The sequence below is a fragment of the Pseudophryne corroboree genome, chromosome 1, assembly GCF_028390025.1.
Source record: "Pseudophryne corroboree isolate aPseCor3 chromosome 1, aPseCor3.hap2, whole genome shotgun sequence".
NCBI lineage: Eukaryota > Metazoa > Chordata > Amphibia > Anura > Myobatrachidae > Pseudophryne > Pseudophryne corroboree.
Window position 1 is genome coordinate 896224884 of NC_086444.1, and position 21743 is coordinate 896246626.

General features: G+C 43.7%; 1 protein-coding gene across 6 annotated transcripts in view; it reads left to right on the forward strand.

The window, feature by feature from the left end:
• LOC134916465 (bifunctional heparan sulfate N-deacetylase/N-sulfotransferase 3-like) overlaps positions 1 to 21743 on the forward strand; it is a 474893-nt gene that overhangs the window by 449193 nt on the left and 3957 nt on the right. For 4 of the 6 annotated variants that reach the window (XM_063920216.1, XM_063920218.1, XM_063920214.1 and 1 more), the window contains 3 exons: positions 7631 to 7801; positions 14714 to 14847; positions 16216 to 16318. In XM_063920216.1, coding sequence (XP_063776286.1) covers positions 7631 to 7801; positions 14714 to 14847; positions 16216 to 16318 — 408 coding nt within the window. The remainder of the gene's footprint in view (positions 1 to 7630; positions 7802 to 14713; positions 14848 to 16215; positions 16319 to 21743) is intronic. The other 2 variants (XM_063920219.1, XM_063920217.1) reach the window with 1 other exon arrangement.

Consider the following 21743-nt stretch of genomic DNA (forward strand, 5'->3'; position numbering starts at 1 on the left):
ATCAGAGGCCAAGAACCTAGCTGCCCAAAAGACATAAAAGTGGCCGACCACCCAAACGGACAAGCCATCAGCGAAACAACCTGAATGGAAGGAAAAGGGGTAAAATGTGTTACTAAAATCTATACCAGAAATAGAAATTGCGTTAACCTGAAGGATCTGCCAAAAAAGAAAAACATTTTTGATTATAGCTTCCTAAGTCGCAGCAGTCACGGCCTAGCCGATCTCCCGTTCTAATGAATTTGAAGCCAAGCGTTAAGACTTTAAGGAAAAGGTAAAAAATCAAAACGAAATAAAACAGGGGGGGGGGGGGGGGATGGAAGGGGAGGGGGGGGGGGGGGTATGAAAAAGTAGGGTAGAACATGAAATAACTCAGCTGGAGGTGAAAGCATAAAAACCTGCTGAGGGACTTTGATAGCACAGATTAGCCGAATTAATGATTAGAATTCAGTCCGTCAAGTCAGGCAAAAATAGCAAAATAACTCCAGACCCCCGCTGTCGGCTCACGCCCGCAGCGGCAAGTGGCTAATCCCTGAGTAGGATCACAAACGGGTAATCGAAACAACATACAGGGAACATAACATATGCATAAACCAAGCCAACCTTACTTACTCTAACTTATCGCCGCCAGCTACGCTTATGCAAAGAATCTCAGGCGACGGGGCGAATGTATCGCTTATAACAGGACGACTTCCATCGTCCCACCGCCTGGATCTGGGCTCCCGAAAAACCCGCTGCCGCTGCCGCCGTAGCAGCCCCAATGCGGAAGGAGTGTGTACCGAAGTGGGAGGGGGAAAGGCCCAAGCTCGTCAGACAGCGACCCATCATCCACCGAAATTGGAACTTTGTCACTGGCAGCCCATCATAGTGCAGCAACCACGACCCCCGACAGTCGGGCCTTACTGCCTCATACTGTACCGCCAACCGTACTGGGCATATGCTCTCCTCCAGTGACGGAACCAGGGTGACCCATCGGCCCTTCCCCGCCTGGTCCGTCTTAGAGCGTCGCAATCTGCACAGCAGGGACCCCCCACTCACCACTACGTCACCCACCAGCATGCGCGAATCCGTCTGCTTAGAAGGCGCTACCAACTCCGAAATCCTAAAGGCACCGTGGTAGGCCATGGAAAAAGCCAATCTAAAAAGCAGCGATTCAAACATAGACGATGCTATGTCCCCCACCGACCCAATGATGTCAGGCAGCAAAGCTGCATCAATGGGCCGCCTCCTGTCAGGTGGCGTAGGTGCAACGCGCGCCCATCCTTTCATAGCCTTAAGCAGAATCCCGCTTTTCGTCAGGTCGGGAACGCCCTTAATTCTGCAGAAGAACGCAATGCCAGCTAAGTACCGGGACACCACCGCTCTAGACCTGCCCGAAACATAAAGCTGCCAAATAAAAGAAAGCATCATCCGATGCCCGCTCTTACCTCGTTGCTTCCGTCCTCTAGCAAATTCTTCCCATTCGCCCCAGGCCTGTTCGTAAGCCTTAAGCGTGGATGGCGCGACCGATCGCAGTGCTAGACCTTCCAGTCCGGCTCGATGACCTGCCAGACATAACCGGGACAATGAAAACCCCGTTGGTCGGCCTCTGGAGCCAACAAGTGAAACCTATCCCAATGCCCTCGCGATAGCGCATCAGCGACCCCGTTCTCCAGACCCGGCACGTGCTGAGCGCGGAACCACACGTTCCTGCGCAGACAAGTAAGCAGCAACTGCCCTAGGACCCGCCGCACCACCAGCGATTTAGCCCTCTGGTTGTTAATCGCGTGCACCACGCCCAGATTGTCGCATCTGAACAGGATGCTGCGATGCGCTAACCGCTCGCCCCAAATTTCCAGCGCAACCATGATGGGAAAAAGCTCCAGGAGCAGAAGGTCCCTAGTGAGACCAGCCTGATGCCATTCCGCTGGCCACTCTGCCGCGCACCAAGATCCCTCAAGATAGCACCCAAAACCGGATGCTCCCGCCGCGTCGGTGAAAAGCTGCAATCTGGCGCTATCTACCGTTGGTGCTTGCCATATTCGAACCCCGTTAAAATCTTCCAGGAACGATGCCCACACTGCCAGGTCTCTTTTTATCTCGGCTGACAACCTTACAAAGTGGTGCGGCCTGGCACATCCCGCGGTTGCTCTTTCCAGCTTCCGGCAGAAAACCCTGCCCATCGGGATGACCCGACAAGCAAAGTTAAACATGCCCAGCAAGGATTGTGCCTGTCGCAGCTTAACCTTACGCGAGCCCAGGAACTGGCCAATGACCTCGCGAAGCTTAGCCACTTTGTCCAAAGGCAGGCGACACTCGCCTGCCACTGTGTCGATCTCGATACCCAGAAATGACAGGCAAGAGATCGGCCCCTCCGTTTTGTCTTCGGCAACTGGCACCCCGAAGTGACAAAACAATGCTCGTATACTGAAAAGCAGGTTGCCGCACCGCGGCGAACCTGCCGGACCCGTACAAAGGAAATCATCGAGGTAATGGGCAACTCCGTGCCCACCCGACGAAGACTCCACGCACCAATGTAGGAAGGTGCTAAAGCGTTCAAAATACGAGCATGAAACGGAACATCCCATCGGCAAACATTTGTCGATGAAATATTCCGAACCAATCCGGAAACCCATAAAACGAAATGAGTCCGGATGGAGGGGTAGCAACCTGAACGCGGATTCGACGTCAATCTTAGCCATAAGGGCCCCGGTTCCGTAGCTGCGGACCAGATTGAGCGCCTCGTCGAACGACTGATATACCACCGAGCAATGTCCCGGAGGTATAGCGTCGGTGGGTAGGAAAGGTGCTGGATCAGACGGAAGGCCCCAGGTGTCTTCTTGGGCACCACCCCCACCGGGGAGATGACGAGGTCAGCCACGGGGGGTGAAGCAAAAGGCCCCCCCATCCTGCCCAACCTGATCTCCTTATCTACTTTTTCCCGCAACACTAAAGGCAAGGACCTAGCCGATTGAAGGTTCCTCTGCGCCCTAACTGTAACCTCGCTTGCAACAGGCAAGCGGAAACCAAAACTAAAACCTTCGAACAAAAACCCTGCATCCTCCTTATTCGGATACCATTTTAACCATTTTCGCATAGCCTCTATCCTAATTGGCGTTGGCGCCCTGCGGAGCACTCCCGCCGGGTGCTCCTCTAGCGTATGGTTGTTTAGCGCGGGGACCCTGCCGAGTATTCTTGAAACAGGAGGAGGCCGGGTGGGAACCCCCGCAATGTAGGCAAGCGTGACGGAATCGACACTGCTTTCCGTAGGTACATGCCGCGTTGTTAAACGCGAAGCATAACCCTTTGGTTCCTGTCTGTTTACCAGTCCGGACGGCCGACCTAACTGGCTTGGACGACCCGCCGTCCCCGCCGAGCGCGTGGGCGGACGGCCCGACCCGGTGTCCGTCCGCCCCTGCGCTCCGGGGCTCCTTGGCCTGTTGTGAGGCCCTTGTGACCCTAAGCCATACCTCCACGTCTTTGAACCCGAAGTCCATAACGTACAACCCATCCTGTTTCTCTCTGAACTCCTCATCATATCTACGCCATTCGTCACCCGCCGACGTGCGTTGCATATCATGCACGAGGTGCAGGTACCGGATGATGTTCATATGTTCGTCCGGCCTGTCCTCAAGGTAACAGGCCGCGAAAACCCAGAATCCTGCAAGCCAGTTATCGAACGTGCGAAATGCCTCGGCCCCTATGCCCTTCTTAGCGGTAGCTGCCTTGAGCTCCTTCTTCGCGCCCTTCGTCAAGACGAAGATATCTACGAAGTCTCCTTTGCGAATGCTTTTTCTGCAACTATCCCTGAGCCCTCGCATGACAGCTGTATATTCGCAGCGGACCACACCTGGCAAGTCGCGTCGCTTCCTAGCCTTGCGAGACTCTTTGCTAACCCGCCTTCGCCTCTTATGCCTCTCCTGCCTCCCGGCTGCCTTTTTGGCGTATTTAATCGCCCGTTTCCTCGCCTTGGCCGCGCTACTTATGTCGGACACCGCCGAGGAAAGGGAGGAGGAGGAAGAAGAGGAAGAAGAGGACGAGCTGCGAGAACTTGAGGAAGTACTCGCGACCGACACAGACTGCTCCGCCTCACCTGACGCCGTAGAATGATCGGATCCAGATTCGTCCGGGGCGATGTATGAAACGTCCTCAACTTCCGATTCCGCTTCTTCCGTATCGTTCTGATCAACTGCAGGCAAAAAGGGGGAAAAAGACCCAGAGACAGACAGTGGCGAGGGTCTAGCCCTACCATGCGATGGCGTGCTACATGAACGCACATTCTCACCCCGCCGTGGCTGCTGCTGCAGCTGAGCCGCGGCCGCGCCAAGCTCACGGCACGCGCGCGCGACCCTCTGCGCGGCTGAGCCCGCGCCCGATCTGCTAGGAAACCCCCCTGACCCGACCTCGCGGTCGGGGGCCGCTGAGAGCGGGCCCAAAGCTGCCACCACCGTGGCGAGGGCCGTAGTGAACGCGTCCTGAGTTACATCTGCACCCCCTGGCGACGGAGCGTCCCCTGCTGGTTGTCGAGCGGGAGGAACGCGCCGTGTGGACCCGCTGATGGGCACGGGAAGCCATGACCCATCAGGACCACAAATCGGTCGGCCCTGGGGGGAAAGGTCCGTATTGACCGGGTGCCCCACCCCGGACCTAACCCCCCCCCCACTTGCCGTGCCCGCCCGCCCAGGAACCCCAGTAGTAATGGATGAGCCATTACGCCCCGCCCAGGAGGCCCTGCTCCGTGCCTCATGTGAAGGCCGCGGTGCCGTGCTGCCCATCCCTTCCGCACTGCTGGCGGACAGATCCCGCAAACCTGGTTGATCACCACCAGGCATATTTGCCCTCCTAGCCCCGCCGGAATTAATCCGCTGCGAGGAGGGCTGAGGGGACAATGAACAATGCAGCGGCGCTGCGCGCACACGTGTGCGTGCGACGCCGCCGGAGCCGCGCGTTGGTGCGCGCGCCAGTCGTGCGCGCGCCCCAGCGCCTCCCGTCCTGGCGTCTCCCGCAGCCGAAGCGGCCTGCTGTTGTGCACTTCCACCCGACGATCCCGCGCTGGGCACCCCAACGGGCCCAGGCCGGATCGCCGTCACCTCTGCTGCTCGCACAGTTCTCCCCCGCCGTGTGGACCTTGAAAGCGGCCCTGGCAGGGGAGACTGGTTGATTGACACCGCTACGGGCGCCGGGCGGCGTCCAGCGAGGCGCGCCAGCGCGCGCCCGCGGGCTACCACTGCCCCGAAGCCCCCAGCTAACCCCGGAGGTGAGGACCGTTGGTCCCCTCTCTCCAGGATGCCAGACCTCCGGGCCGCCACTTGCCGCCCACCGCGGCCGCCAGCAGCCACACTCGCGACCGCAGGGCCGCCTGATGAGCGCGTCCGGCGCCCTGCACCCGACGGTCCTGTAGCAGCCCCAGTCACAGACACGGCCTCCCCCGCGCCGGACGTCCCGGCCCCGGGTTCAGCCTCACTGGCCTGGTAACGGGCCGGGGCGCCCGCTGATCGACGTGGGCGGCTGGCGGACATAACAAACAGTTCCCAATAGTGCACAAAATTCAAAAGGGTGAAACAATCTGCTAGGCAGAACTCACCCTAAGGAAATTGAAACAGCAAAGAGGCCCAAAATGGCCACTGCAGTGTATATATACCCTAACCCTCCCCCTTTTCCTAAGGCTGTACTACCTCACAGCTAGGTCCACCCCTCACAGGATGTTTAACCCATTCCTCTCCTATGCAGTCAATTCTTTCTCCTTAGATTTCTATTTTGTGACTTTAGAGGTGAGCTGGGAAGTGCACCTTCCAATTCTAAATCTGTCCACACATTCTATAATCTGTCCCCTGCAGCGTAACCTTGTTTTTCCAAGAAGCAACAGTGCACCGTACACATGGATTTACTCTTAACTCTAAGGGGCCATTTTTCATGAGAAATTTGTGGCTTATTCCTTGAAAACACCATTGTTACATCCCACCATAATAATTGCTAATATCGCACCCAGATCGCATTGCAAATGTGATTCTTTATAAATGGGCCCCTAAATGAGGGTGTATTGTAGTATGTTACAGTTCCAGGGTGGTTTACTACTAATTGTTTCAGGTGCCATTGTCAGCATAATAATTGATGTAAAATGTGAAACAGCAGCAATTCATAAGTATTCAAATGCAATGATCCATATGAGAGTTGCATTTTTTAGGCTTAGGGTCAAGCTGTTAGCCCTCAGTGAATTCAGACAGCAAAGCTCTAATGTAAACAGGAATTTAGAGAAATTAACAGATCAATACTGTATAATATCATTTACACAGTGGTAGCAACATCCATTTTCAGTAATCTCCAGTACCATACCTCAGTTATGGGGATAGTAATTGGAATTGGAATACAGTCCATGATGGCTTCTTAAAGACATCCATCATATACATTAACGAATTGGTGTCAGAGTAAGCCAGTTGCTCATGAGGCAAAGGCTACACAAACAAAATTAAATGCACAATTTAAATGGATAGAGGTTTGTGTAAACATAGCCTAAAAATCAATTGCTGTGCTTTGGTAAGGAGATACTGGAAAATATCAAAGTGAAAAAGTATTCACTGATAGAGCTGCCATTCACAGACAATCACTTTCCACCCTCTTGATCTAGCATACCACAATTCTTTTGGTAATCCTATTCCTGATTCTCTTGCACAGTCATCAATTTAGAGTTAAGAGTTATCATGTAGCCCAGTGGTTCTCAACCTCGGTCCTCAAGTACCCCCAACAGTTCATGTTTTCCAGGTCACCTAGCTGGTGCACATGTGTATTCATTACTCACTGACATATTTTAAAAGACCCACAGGTGGAGCAAATTATTTCACTTGCAATCCTGTGAGGAGACCTGGAAAACATGAACTGTTGGGGGTACTTGAGGACCGCGGTTGAGAACCACTGATGTAGCCCATGATGAAATCTGGCAGGTTCTCATACAACATGCACCTGACTTGAGGAATTTTCATAACACCTTATCAGTATTTTTTTTTTGAGAACATGGTTAAATACATTACATGGATCAACAGTCATTTATTACCAATCATATTACAGTGATTTTGTGGTAACTTTGTGGTACTGATTGCGAATATGACATTGGTTTTGCTAAATTGGCTATAATTTTTGAGATACACAGACGATAAACAAGTAAAACACAATAGACAACAAAAACTGCTGGCCTGCCCACTGTCACCTGACAGTTGGCGATCACTTACAGTATATATGGAGGAGCAATATTCTATAATGATCGCAGAGTGAAGACCTAGAATATTCACATGTCTCATTCTCAAGAATGTTCCGGTACATGCCCATACTGTATGCACGCGTTATGGCTAAGTTCCCTGTTAATTGAGGTTATACATTATCGAAAGGTCTACAGTAGAGCCAATTTGAAAAGTCTACTTTCGTTTTTTAATTCCGCAACCCTAAAATACCCTAAATTGTTAAAATATCCTTGACAACTAAACAATTTCTTTTTTTGTTGGGCTATGTTATTTATTCAGTTAGTATTTTTTCATACTTTTGGGGGGGAGGGGGGAATCAGACCACAAAAAGACTTACCACAATTGTTTAAATGCTCTTATTTGTTTATTAAATAAATTATTGTCAATTCAGTTGTATAATGTGACACTGCTTTTGTCTTTAGCATCAACGTGCTCATCATGATCCAGCCGCTCTAAAGTTCAGCTTTTATGAGGTCATTACAGCTGGCAGCCAGGCAACCTCAGATCAACGGTCACTCCAAAAGAAGTGCCTAATGCCAGGGTGGTATGCTACACATATACAGAAGTGGCTGGATCACTTCTCCTCTGCCCAGGTAATATTCATCAGAGGAGACATTTTTACATAAACTAAACACAGTTTTATAATTTCATTAACATACCACTGACGGCATCAATCTGCACTAAAGGGCTGATTCTGAGTTGCACACTGCTACAACCGCTTTTGCTGTAGTTGTATCTGCAACTATATACTAATTATTGTAAAAGTCCTCCCTGGTATTCAAGCATGACTATTAATTTGCAAGGACTGAGGTGTCCACTTTGAGCACCTTTAGATGCTATAATACTGCTTGGTGCAGCATTGACACTTACTCCAGCCCTATAGTAGGAGTATGGCCAAGACATTTCTGAGACCAAGTGTCTCAATCACAACTGTGACTAAGACTCAGACTGTGCGTATAGGCTCTGGACACATACACAGTATGACTTAGACGCATGCAAAGTACTAAAATAATTTCTCAACTGCATTCCGACATCAACATAGCATCACACTCTTAAGGAACCCTTATTATGCACCTTCTTGTAGTAATGCAACATAATGGAAGTTATCTACTAACAATCTCATCTCAAAAAAACTTCTATTACAAATTATCCTGGATGTGCAACTCAAAATGCCTTGATTTTGCACTGGTTTGTAGAGATACCTAGATACTCTCCTCTAGTATGTAAATCACTCATAGTATCCTGTGAGTAGAAAAAAAAATTACCTGTGCAGACCAGCTGCTCAAGTTAGAAGATATTGTTAAACATAAGGCCTATTACCCATGCATATGGATTACTGGAGGTTTCTTAACTAGCATTGAAATAGCAGGGGCAAGCAAGCAGGTGTATTGTATCTGTTTTTAATTAATAATTGATATTTTTACCAGTTAGGAGTTTTCAAAATCATAGTCTTGAAGTCTACACACTGGGTTGGTGTGATTTGGGAGTCTGGAATGAGCAGTTTAGAGTAATTATGTGACAAACCTATCACACATCCCATGGCAGTCTTGTTAGTAAACTATGTAATTTATGTGGAAATAAAATTTATGTGTGAATGCTACTCATGGAGAATGATGTCCATTTAATGAATTTATGTTTAAAGATATACTGGTTGTACTTGCATAGAACAGGTGAGTATACCAGCGCTGGCTGAATTACATAAATAATGAATGGACGGTTGGTTTAAAATAAAAAAATAATAAACAGTACATGGATTATTGGGGGTCATTCTGACCTGATCGCATGCTGCAATTTATCGCAGTGGTGCGATCGGGTCAGAACTGCGAATGCTCCTCAGTGTGCCGGTGCATGCCAGACGGCCAAAGGCCGTCTCTGTAGTACGATCGCCTCTGCCTGATTGACAGGCAGAGGCGGTCACTGGGCGGGGGGGATAAAACAGCGGTGTTTGGCAGCCGTTTCGTGGGCACGGTCCGGCCAATGCACGCTAAAGCTGCGCTGGCTGGGAGCTACTCCTAAAGTGAAAAAGCATCGCCACTGTGCGATGCTTTTGCACTTCTGCGGAGGAGGACCGGCACTGACATGCGTGGCAGGATAGCCCTGTGCTGGGCATCCACCCGCATGTCTATGGACATGATCGTAGCCCTGCAAAATTTTGCAGGGCTACGATCAACTCGGAATAACCCCCCTTGCCACCAATAGAGCTTGAGCCTTTCCACTCTGCTGTGATTTTAACTCCTGCTATATCTTGGCACACTTTTGGACACCTGCTCCATTTTGGGACTTTGCACTACAGCACTTTAAATTCCGGTTCATCCCTCCAGCCATAATTGGACTGCACCCAAGGCTGATGCTACATCATGGGATCTATGCTTCAACATATCCGGTAAAACCATTGCATACCTAGTAACTGTTTACACGGGAAAGTGTCCTAGCCAAGTTTCCTGAACTATACAGGAGTACAGAAGTGGAACTTCTCTTGTATTGCAATATACATATACATCTCTGTTGGGGGCAATAATCCATGTACTGTTTATTATTTTTGCATCTGCATAATTTAGAAAAGGGATTTTATTCTCTTAGTTATTTTAGATAATAAAATCAGATTATTTTAATTTTAAACCAACCGTCCATTCAGTATTTATGTAATTCAGCCAGCGCTGGTATACCCACTTGTTTCCTTGTATTTGCTATGTATTAAGGGATTTTAGACCATCCCTATACCAGCTGCTGTTGGCAGCGCACTTGTGAATTTTTACTTTGGTACTTGCATAGAACCTGGGTTATTATTAACCAACCAGTCAGTCATCAGGGAGCTGGTCATGACATCACTATGGAGGTGTGGTATAGATGATAAACAGTGTTGAGGCAGCATTTTGCTCTGAAACAGACTTTTGGTATCAATCTAAGTGAGAGATATTAACTTTATTTTCCACCTGTGCCCCCAACCAGAATAGGCTGCAGGTTATATTCTGTAAGGTTTTCGTTTTTATTTAATTCACAACATACTGTATGTATTTTTTGTATTGTAACACTCTTTTCATAAATAAAGTATTTATTAGTCTATTGCATATATGCTCCACAACCTAGTTTTTTTTAAGTGCGCTCATTGATTTGCTTTAGAACTATTATTGATATTGCTAGAAGTATTGGGAGACTAACTCAGTGCAAGTTTGTATAGTAGAGATTTTGCAGTTGTACCAAAGGGATTTGGAACCAGTGGCCCCTCAGCAGGTTGTGGTAGACTACTGGGTTATAAATACATACATAAAGGGGTGTATTGTATAGCAGGCAGAGTGATAAAATATTAGTTGTGAGTATAGTTTTAACCTGTCTTTGTTACGTTAGTCCTTGGGAATCTGTGTGACCACAGTCCAGATGCTATTATAGTACTAGTCAGGGTGATGCCGTTTGTTGTCCCTTATATTTGATGCCAAACAGGCACACCCTGAGTGGGCCCTGACAGTAGGCCTTACCCAGAGAAACCCCCAAGGTTGCAGTGTTTCTTTAAGAATAGTTATTAAAAATCCAGGCACCCATGCATCTCTGCTATTTTCCTCTTTCTCCATTGGTGATAAATGCCTGAATAGTTGCAGAGGGTTGCAGCATTTTTGTATTTTTGTATTTTACTTGACTACAGTCATAAAAATAATATCAATGATTGGGCACTCACACATTAGTGGATATACCGTACATGTACTCTATATAAGTTAGCGGTTGATTCCACTAACCTTAGATTTGAAACTAACATCAATCTAGAGTTCATAGTAGTAGAAATCTTTTGCCAAGAACTTTTGCCTTCATCAATATTAATCCTGGTTCACACTGCATACCTCCAACGGGGCATGAACCCAGCGCCTAAAATCTTAAAAAAGATTCTGCCAAAGGGTGTTTGGGAGAAAAAGACCCTAATAAGGACCAGGACCAAAGCCTCAGTAGGGTATACAGAGGACATAGTCCCCCTGATGCTGAGCCTTTCTGTAGAATAGAAAACACAACTCTCAGTTCTCCTGATTTGTTATACTGTTTAATTATGCAATGCTAGCTATAGTCAGCAAAACACAATTTTGCTTTAACTTGTGCAAAATGATGAAAAGTTATTTTTGTAGAACTTGAATTTAATGACAAAATTCAGACATCCAAATATGTTGGTGTCTTCTTCTAACATGTCACAGGTCAAGAGCTTATCAGTCAGTTTAAAAATACCATTAAAATGTACTTGCTTATTTACAGTAATAGCAAGTACATACAATTTTACAACTGCTTTCACAAGGTCCATGTAGGTGTGTACTCTGGAAGATCCTTGGGGCTGTGTACTCTGCAAGGTCTGTGTGGGTGTGTACTCTGCTCAGGGGTTTCAGTTGGAAACAATTGCACTTCACTACTGCTACTGGAATCCTGCTAATGAGTGATGTAATGCTGCAGTAAAATTCATACTTAATGGAAGATGTTTCAAACCTTTGAGAGAGATAATGCTGAGAATTCACCCATAGTAACCAATCAGTGACTAGCTATTATTTATCATCATCATCATCATCATCATCATCATCATCTATAAAATGATAGATTCTGATTGGTTGCTATAAGCAACTTTTTCACTTCTCCCTTTCTACATGTCTCCAAAGTTTGATACATCTCCCCTTTTGGCATTTCCATCTTAAGTCCTAATCAGAGTACCCATACCCATATGGACAATGCTTGCAATAGCAGCTATATCATTAAATTGAAGAATAAGGGCAATTTTTCACTGAGTTGACAACTTTTTTTGTCCCAACACAAACCTCATAAACTTTTACAAGTTTAGGTGACTTTATGCAGGTCTATCAAGAGCTGGGACAGGTCTGAGTAAATAAAATAAAATATTTTTATTAAAAAGATTTCCTAACAATGTATATCTGATCTTACAGCACATAAATATTAGATGTGTTGACCTTTGTGGGCCTGATGGTATATAGAAGGATTAGCTGTCTACCCCAGCTGGGCATGAGCTTTCTTACAGCTTGGTCACACCACTTAGGTCAAGATAAATATCGCCCAATGCGTTTAGTCAATTATGACTTCATCAAGGGTGTCTTAAAATAAATATAAAAAACATATGTCTCAGATAATGGCCAACAGGAAAGATCATAACCATATTAACATTTTCTTAACATTCGATGTATAGACATCTAGATACACAAAAGTACAATTAGCCAGGTATTGGTTTAGTATTCTGGTAATATAAGGATTGTTTGAACAATAATTCCACTTGAATTATAAGCAATTGCAGTAATATTTTAAAAACACCATATATCAATTTATATATTGTATTGGTCAACTGTACATGCATAGGATTACTTACAAATTTATTGTATTTCCTCTAGAAATATGGTTTAGACCTCTAATTTGATTGATTTTTTTCTCTGCAAGTATATAGACCTAAGTTATAAAACTTTATTGGCTGTGAGTATTTGAAAGTGAAAAAATATTTAAAGGTGAAAAAAAGTTAAAATAGGCAATCTAATATAGATACTGAAACATTTCTATTTTCCATATTGAATCATGTTACCTATACCTGTCATTCTTTATTACTTTTTTTAAAATGAAATCACCATTACTGTTTTCTTTGTAAATCACATTTAATTTGCGTGTGCTAATTATACCACAGAAATACCTATATTTTTACATTGTGAGAGAATTCTATTATTATAGTGTGATTATTACTGCTGATGCATATTGTGATAAAATACATGCTGTGTGTCATAATAATTAATGCGGTCTATAGCAAATGACAAAGATGGAATTATAACTTGTGGAGAATTCTATCTTTTCTGCAGATGTTGTCATTCTGGTCTTCTCTTCTTGCTCTGAAATCTGTAAATATGAAATGCTCAAATAGGCACAGTGTCTTCCATTACTAAGAAATTTATAGATATTTCACAATAATAAGGTAAAAGGCATAAAAATATCTAGCACTTGTCAGAGGAATGTCAGAGACAGCACTGGGAGGCAATACATCATCCTCATTGTTAGACACTTTGGAGGACAGATGGTAAAGTCAACAAGACAGTTCTATCCTGTGCTGGCATATCTGTCTAATCACTTAGGTGACACTTTCATGCAAGTCACACAATGCTGTTGTCACTACCAAAAATTTAAATATATTCAGCAAACATTGCTAAACATTGTTGTTTATATATGTAAACTGCAGACCTGGCGACTGTTTGATGTGCTCAAATCCTAGTTTTGTATGCTCAATTTACGTGTAACAGTGAGTTCCATACATTTCTTATTCAAAGGGTATTGAATATGTTTACTTGACAGACAGATTGCACTTCTTGGGGCAATCTGTCATACCAGCCTAAGAGAAGAGATCACTATTGAGTATGAATAAGGCACTAGGAGAATGTTAAAGTATACAGTATCTAGAACACCTTATAAACTACAGTAGTAACAAAATCTATTGCAAAATGAAAAGACGATGACATGTGTTGTACACTGTGGGTCTGATTCATGTTTGTAAGTAAAGCAAAAAAGCAAGCAACTGGGCCAAACCATGTTGCCCTGCAGGTGAGGCAAATGTAACATGTGCAGAGAGATTTAGATTTTGGGTGGGATGTGTTCAAACTGAAATATAAATTGAAGTGTATAAATAAGGCTATCTCACATTTGTAGGCTACATGCGGAAGCATCCAGTATTTACGCTGCACAGAAAACATCTAAATATATTTGCCCCCCCTTGCATGGCAACATGATTTGTTCCAGACACAAAGTTAATTGCTCTTTTTGCCTTACTTACAAGCATGAATCAGGCCCTATGTCAATATTTTGTATCTGTCGACATATTGATTTTCAACATATTGTACCATGTCAACATTTTGGTTGTCTACTTTTTGTATCTGTTGACATTTGGTATCGGTCAACACCTGTTGACTTTTTGATTGTTGACATTGAGACTATAGGGTACATTCAATTCGTGTCTGATCCTCTCCGACGGAGAGGATCCAACACTTCACTATTCAATTTGCAGGCATTTCCGACATGTTTTTGCCTATTTTCGAAAATGCCAATCTGACTTTTTTTTAAAGTTGAATCGGCATTGTCAAAAATAGGCCAAAAACCTGTTGGAAATCCCCGCAAATTTGTCAAAAAATGTGGATCTGTGGCTAATCCGCCGATCCACGTGTTTTCCCACAAGTTGGAAAAACGGCACTGGACTTGAAAAGGTTGAATCCAGATTCGACCTAAAAAAGTCGGAAAGTGTCATTTTTCCTAGTTGTCGGGAATTCCGATAATAATTGAATCATGTTGACATTTTCACAATGGTGTCGACATTTTCACTATTGACATTGCGACCACATACCTCTAAAATTATTACAGAATTTGATTGATTGCAATGAACAACACTAGTTTTCATAAGAGCAATTTAATATAACAGAAAGACATGCTTCAATATCACTGTATAAGTGTACATTAAAATAAAAGTACCAACATATAACATAAATTACTGCAGATTACTTTCATTGCAGGTCATTTCCATGTTTGTTTTGCAGCTGCTTATTGTTGATGGACAACAATTACGAACAGACCCTGCTAATGTGATGGATGAAGTGCAGAAGTTTCTAGGAGTTTCTCCTCATTACAATTATTCTGAAGCACTAACGTAAGTGTATTTCAAGGGGACACTCAGGCAGGACAAGATCTAGAGATGGAAATAATAATTATTATGTGACATGAAGGTTGTTCTGTTATTATGGATGGGTGTGTGGAGAGATGGATACATTAACAGATATTCTGTGTGTCCAAGCAAAGTTCTGCCAAAAGAACAATCCCTGATTATGGCAAAGCAGCACTGGAGCCTATCAAATGTCCCAGTGACTAGTGTTAAATGGTAACAATGAGTAATCTTCCTACAGTATCTCATATGAAGTCACTCAATGTTTTGTATCTACTGTAGGTACCAGGAAAAGTGAGCAGGGCAAGAAATAAAAGAATAAATGATGGTGGTTTGGTAGCGTGCTCAAAAACAATTTTTTCACAAAACTTCCAGTTGGGCCACGGAACTAGTTATGTAACACAAAATTAGTTTTATCAATAAAACAAACATGCAGTGATTTTTTTTGTACCTATAAGTTGAGTGTTTTATATAAAGGTTTATTTTAGGCTATTTTTAAGCACAAATTAATTTCATTAAAAAAATTAGTGTGATATACAGTAAGTGAGAAGATTATGCCAACTGAAACTAAAATTAATAAGAGGTTACTTAGAAAATAAATTAAAAAAATGCTTTGACCCTAATCTCAAGTTATATGGGGAAATGTAATAGGGTGTGAGAATTAGAAAGGGAGAGATTTTTGTGAGAGTTCTCCTGTTTTTTTAAAGTACCCCCCCCCCCCCCCACACACACACACACACACACACACACACACCCCTCTCCATTATTCCAGTCTGGTTCATGTCTATTCCACAGTGAAGCTCAGGGTCAGTCTCAATCCCTTATCTTATATTCTCCAACCCACCACTTTTGCCCTCCTAGCCTCCAAGGTACTTATACCCTGATATTCACCTTTTGTCACTTAGGCAGGGACATCAAGAACTCTGCCAGAACTATGCAATAGCAGTGGCAGACTTTAATTTTTTTGAGCCCTGAAGCTTGAACTAGGGTCACCTTCGCAACCAGCAACAATAGTACAACATCCAACTAGGTCAAAAAGGCTTGAGCCCTTGCAAGGACCTCGAGGCCCAAATGGCGGAGAACAGGGTGGTGGGGTGGAGTTCTTGAAAATCGCCATAAAGTGATCCCCTTCTAATCAGCCTGTCTGCAGGGTCAGGTATTTGGTACAGTGAGAGTCTGATGAGTGACGGGGCAGATGTGATGGGTGACATAGTGAGAGGCTGTGGGGTAAGTCTAGTTACCGCACCTTAGATTCACCACATAACATTGGCCTCCCAATCTTCGAGCAAGGTTACTGTTCCCAGTCGAAATAATGATGCTCTGTGGATTAGAGATTAAATAATCTTTCCATTTTAGGTTTGATTCACACAAAGGATTTTGGTGTCAGTTATTGGAAGAGGGGAAAACAAAATGTCTGGGGAAAAGCAAAGGTAGAAAATATCCCCCTATGGATTCAGAGGTAAGTTCTTGATGTTGTAGCCTACATTTTATTTTTCAATAGTAATCTGGTACAGTGCTTTATTAACCAAGATCCTTCTTATCAGTAATATATTTCTGAATACTCATAGACACAGTAATGAAGATGTGTAACAGGCACATATTGTATGTGACGTGCATCAAATTGGAGCCTTACTGCCTTGCTGTTATCTGTGATTTTGGAATAAATGTTTATTCACCATGTTTTCATGCATAAATTGCTTAGAAATAGAGAGGGAGCTACAGCAACCTCAAAGCATGGTCAATTCAACACAAGAAACCAATGCCCAACAATGTATTTCAATGGTAAAGGTTTGCGAAACATGGTTGTTGTTGTTGTTGTTGTTGTTGTTGTTGTTGTTGGGTTTTTTTTAATCAAAAGCATGGAGCAATGACCAATAACCAATCAGGCAATAAAGCAATAACCAATCAGGTCCTGTCAGGGCCTGATTCATAGATGTAATTAAACCTGATTATTTAGCAGTAGTACATCTGAGTACATCTGAGTCTCATTACACATGTGCCGACATGGTTTTGCAGTGGCAGTCACAGTAAGGATTTATTGGCAAAGTGATTGACAGCCAGGCAACATTTGGGGGAGGTAATGGGACGTGGAGGCAAAACTTCCAGTGTGTTGTGACCATTTTTGGGTTGTACCTCAGCCTGCAACTGCGATCAACTTTCCTGCAGCCATGTTAGGGGTCTTCAGAACTCTGGTAACTGAATGGTCTGCAACATTTGCTGCGTCTTTGTATACAGACACTAAGACTTGTGAGCCCGTTGGGGCATCTCAATACATTTCCAGGCGGTGGCAGCATTAGCATTTGTTCACTCATTAGCTGCACACAGATTTACAGCTGTGAATACATTAACATCCATCTGTGAATCAGGCCCTTAGTCAGGCAACCCAGTATCAGATCTATGAGGTTAAAATGTATTAATGATAGTGTCTGTTGTAAACGGTAGGGGAAATGTAATAGCCTGCCACTTGCAGGCACCTGCGAGATTCCAATAAGTCTCTCCAATGTATTAAGTGTCAATCATTCAAAAGGTAAGACCAGCAATGATTTTGCCTTTTAAATAATTGCCACCTTATAACATTAGGAAGAATTGACGGAATTCAGCTTATACCTGCAAGTCGCTATTACCTTTCCCCTATGTCTTTTTTACTTCAACATGGCGGAAGTGTTACAAATAGCCCAAACAGTACAATCCCAGATAGCAGAACATTTTGCAGAATATAGAATATCAGTTCAGATTATTTATGTTCAAATAGTAAAAATGTGCCAATTTTGTAGAACAGGATGCAGTTAATATCCCGGCTGTCGGGATCCCGGCATTCAGGAGACAGACACTGGTATACAGACAGCCGGTGAAATGCCACCAGTCAGAATCCTGACAAACGCGGACTCACTGTCTTGCTGCCGGTAATTGACAGATGGGATGCCGCTGTCAGTATAGTGGCAGCTGGCATCCCGTCTGCTGGGATATCATATGTATTCCTGGTATCCGGTCTCTAGGTCGACAGTGTCTAGGTCGACCACTATTGGTCGACAGTAACTAGGTCAACAGGGTTTCTAGGTCAACAGGGTCTCTAGGTCGACATGTTCTAAGTCGACAGGTTAAAAGGTTGACCTGAGTTTTCACATTTTGTTTCTTTTTTTTTACTTTTTCATACTTAACGATCCATGCAGACTAATATTGGGAATAGTAACCTGTGCTGAGCACAGCGCACCAGTGCACTAATTGGGGTTCCCGGTCACTGTACGGAGAAAATAACGCCAAAAAAACATAGAAAACTCATGTCGACCATTTGACCTGTCGACCTGGCATCCCTGTCGACCTAGTCACTGTCGACCTAGACACTGTCGACCAATAGTGACCGACCTAAACACTGTCGACCTAGTTACTGTCGACCCTCCATACCACTCCCTGTATTCCTGTAGAACAATAAAAAAAGTTTTACAGATTTAAAATCACAGTAAATAATACAGTAATAATACCGTAAATAATACAAACTTGAAGCCAGCAACTTAAATCACAGATCCTAAATAAACTTAATTCCATATACAATCTGCAAGTATTATTATCCTATACTCATGTTAAATGGAAACAAATTGTGAACTGTTCACTGAAATAAAATATAAACTTTTTAAAGAACTACAGTACCTCTAGTGATACATCAACAAAGACAAATATTGCTTTTGTAACATGTTACACTGGCTGAGACACACTGTAAATTTGTCGATACGACCCAGCAGCTGTATAGTTATCACTTGAAATGAAAAGTCTCTGTTGTATTTTCACCTTACCTATAGTTTTAAAAGTGGTGATAGCATCCATTAACACCACAGACACCACTGGGGACTGCACTCAGAGTTACACACTAGAAGCACTGCAATAGACACATTCTGTACTGTAAGTTAGGAAAAAGAAGCCGAGCAATCAATATGCATCAGGGGAACTGGGCAATGTAGGAAGTTACTGTATGTGAGATGCACTGATGCAGAGTGAAGGTTTGGTGTACATGCAGTGTGCTTTCATAAGTCAACAAAGGTTATGGGGGAGCTGTATCAAGTCTTGGAGAGTGATAAAGGGGAGAAGTTGTCCAAAGCGGGTGGTCTTCTGTTTGCCGGCGGTCGGGCTCCCGGCGCTCAGTATACCGGCGCCGGGAGCCCGACCGCCGGCTTACCGACACTTATTTTCCCTCGTGGGGGTCCACGACCCCCATAGAGGGAGAATAAAATAGTGTGGCGCGCGTAGCGCGCCACCGTGCCCGTAGCGTGGCGAGCGCAGCGAGCCCGCAAGGGGCTCATTTGCGCTCGCCAAGCTGTCGGTAAGCCGGCGGTCGGGCTCCCGGCGCCGGGATGCTGGTCGCCGGGAGCCCGACCGCCGGCCACCCGTAGTGAACCCGTCCAAAGCAACAAATCAACTTCTGTCATTTCAAAGACTGTGTTAGATAAATGACAGCTAGAGGCTGATTACTTTTGTGCAACTACCCTACTTTATTTCTCTTCAAGGCTTGATGCATCTCCCCCTATGTGAGAATGCAACAAGTAGAAGAATGTAGCAACAGATTGGGATGTTTTTCAAATCATGCTTAGTGCCCACTAAATGGCACATACTGTACTGTAAAAATGTATCTTTATTATATCTTAACATTGTACGTAAACCCACTGAAAATAAATCCTGAATTACTAACCTACCCAATAAATAACATTACTGTTATGGTAATTATTTGTCACTTTGATACTACCTACTTGATTTGGTTATAAAGAAGCTATAAATAAGACATTGGTTGGTATTGAGCATTATCCAAATCTACAGGTTCCATTTAGTCTTTACTGCCAATTCTAGGCTGTCCATTACTATAGATGTGCCTATCTATGAGACTGCTTATAAATCATGTTACATCACATTCTGAGATAACATCGGCTGAGATAGGGCTACCAGAACTCTTGTCATTCTCATTTTAATCATCACCCAATATGAGCCATGCTCATTGGAAGGGGTTGTACAAGCAGGCAACTACAGACCAATAGAAGTGACAGCTTTCTGCCTACAGGTGCATAATACCATTTTTGTTCAGCCATACAACACAAATGGTATGATAGGCACAAATATGTGCCATGGTATGGCTGCCAATAAACAATTAACTGTGATGGATCCAGTGCACATGAAACAAATAAAGTGCATTTCGTATTGGTTGTTGTCCCTCATTTTGTTTAGTAAATAAGCCTGATTTCTGCAGTTCTCACATGTATTCTAAGTAACTTCATACACATATGTAACTGGTAACACTAGGGCGGGCCATTTTAAAGGGTTACTTTCTGATATCAATGAGTGTGGAGAGGTTCTTTGGGGCAGATATATTAAGCCTGGAGAAGTGATAAAGCAGTGATAAGTGCAAGGTGATAACGCACCAGCCAATCAACTCCAATATGTATATCAACAGTTAGGAGCTGATTGGCTGGTGCGTTATCACCTTGCAAGTATCACTGCTTTATCACTTCTCCAGGCTTAATTCATCTGCCCCATTACAGTACTGTACAATTGTATTGACCTTCAGAGAACTCAGTGTAAGAGGTCAGTAGGTGCTTTCAGCTGATCTGCACACTGCAGGCTCACTTCAACATAGGACAGGTATATCTGTGAGAGTCTGTAGGTGGATCACCACCCAGGGGTGAATTCCGTGCTTATGTCGGTATTCCGACTGCAAGCATTTCGCCGGGTTTGGGAATTCCGGCGTCGGTATCCTGACCGCCGGGATCCCGACAGCCGGAATGTTAACCGCATAACATTTGGCATAAACGTTGTTATTAGGTTATATAGATAACATGGAGAAAAAAACACAACATACTGATTGCAGAACAAATGAATGGGCAGAGAATTAAACATGTGACATCTAGCAATAGTTCACATAATTATCAGGCAACAGGACAACTTTCTAAGCAGCATGGTGTTATAATAATTGTCTTGTTCCATGTTACTTGCTCTGTGGGTGCTGAAAATCTAGACGTTTCTATAATTATAACTGTGTGTTATGTATAATGCTGTCATGACAATTATCTACACTACACCAAGCCTTCAGGTAATTTGAGACAACTACATTTTTTATGAAGCACTCTGCAATAAAATGATATTCTTCCTGCATGATACGGATGTAACTGGTAGTTTTCACTTTCTGAAATGTAAAAGTGATTTTTGCATAAAATGCATGATTAAGCACATCGTTTGTGCTAGGTATTTATAACACTAATCATCTACATTATTAACACATCATAATAAATATGATTATAAAGTTAGCAGAGGACTTCTGTACAATAATAAACAGCAGCATTCTCTACATCAGTAGAATTATTTTAATGGCAGAGTTCCTATTAAGTACAATTATTTCACAGCCAGCTTTCTAGAATTCAGTGCTTTACAAGATGTTGTACAGTATTTCCAGTGGTATCTCCTTGTAAGGGGACAGTAGAAGGACAGTAGAAGCTGTACTTTATTTTCCACTGTCATATTATACACATATATATATATATATATATATATATATATATATATATACTATATCTAAAAATATATAATGCTATAAATATAGAAGTCAGATTCATACTGAAACGGAATTGATCAAATAAAAAAATCTGAACCCAATTTGTAATGTCTTCATGTTTCTTTATATTTCACAGCAAATGCAAGTGAACTGCTGATGATCTGTATCTACTGTATGCTGATGATCTATATATATGCTGATGATTTGTTTCTATGCTGATGATCTGTATCTATGCTGATGATTTGTTTCGATGCTGATGATCTGTATCTATGCTGATGAACAGCTGTATCTATGCTGATGATCTGTATATATGTTAATGATTTGTACCTATGATTTGTATTTATGTAAAAGGATCGAT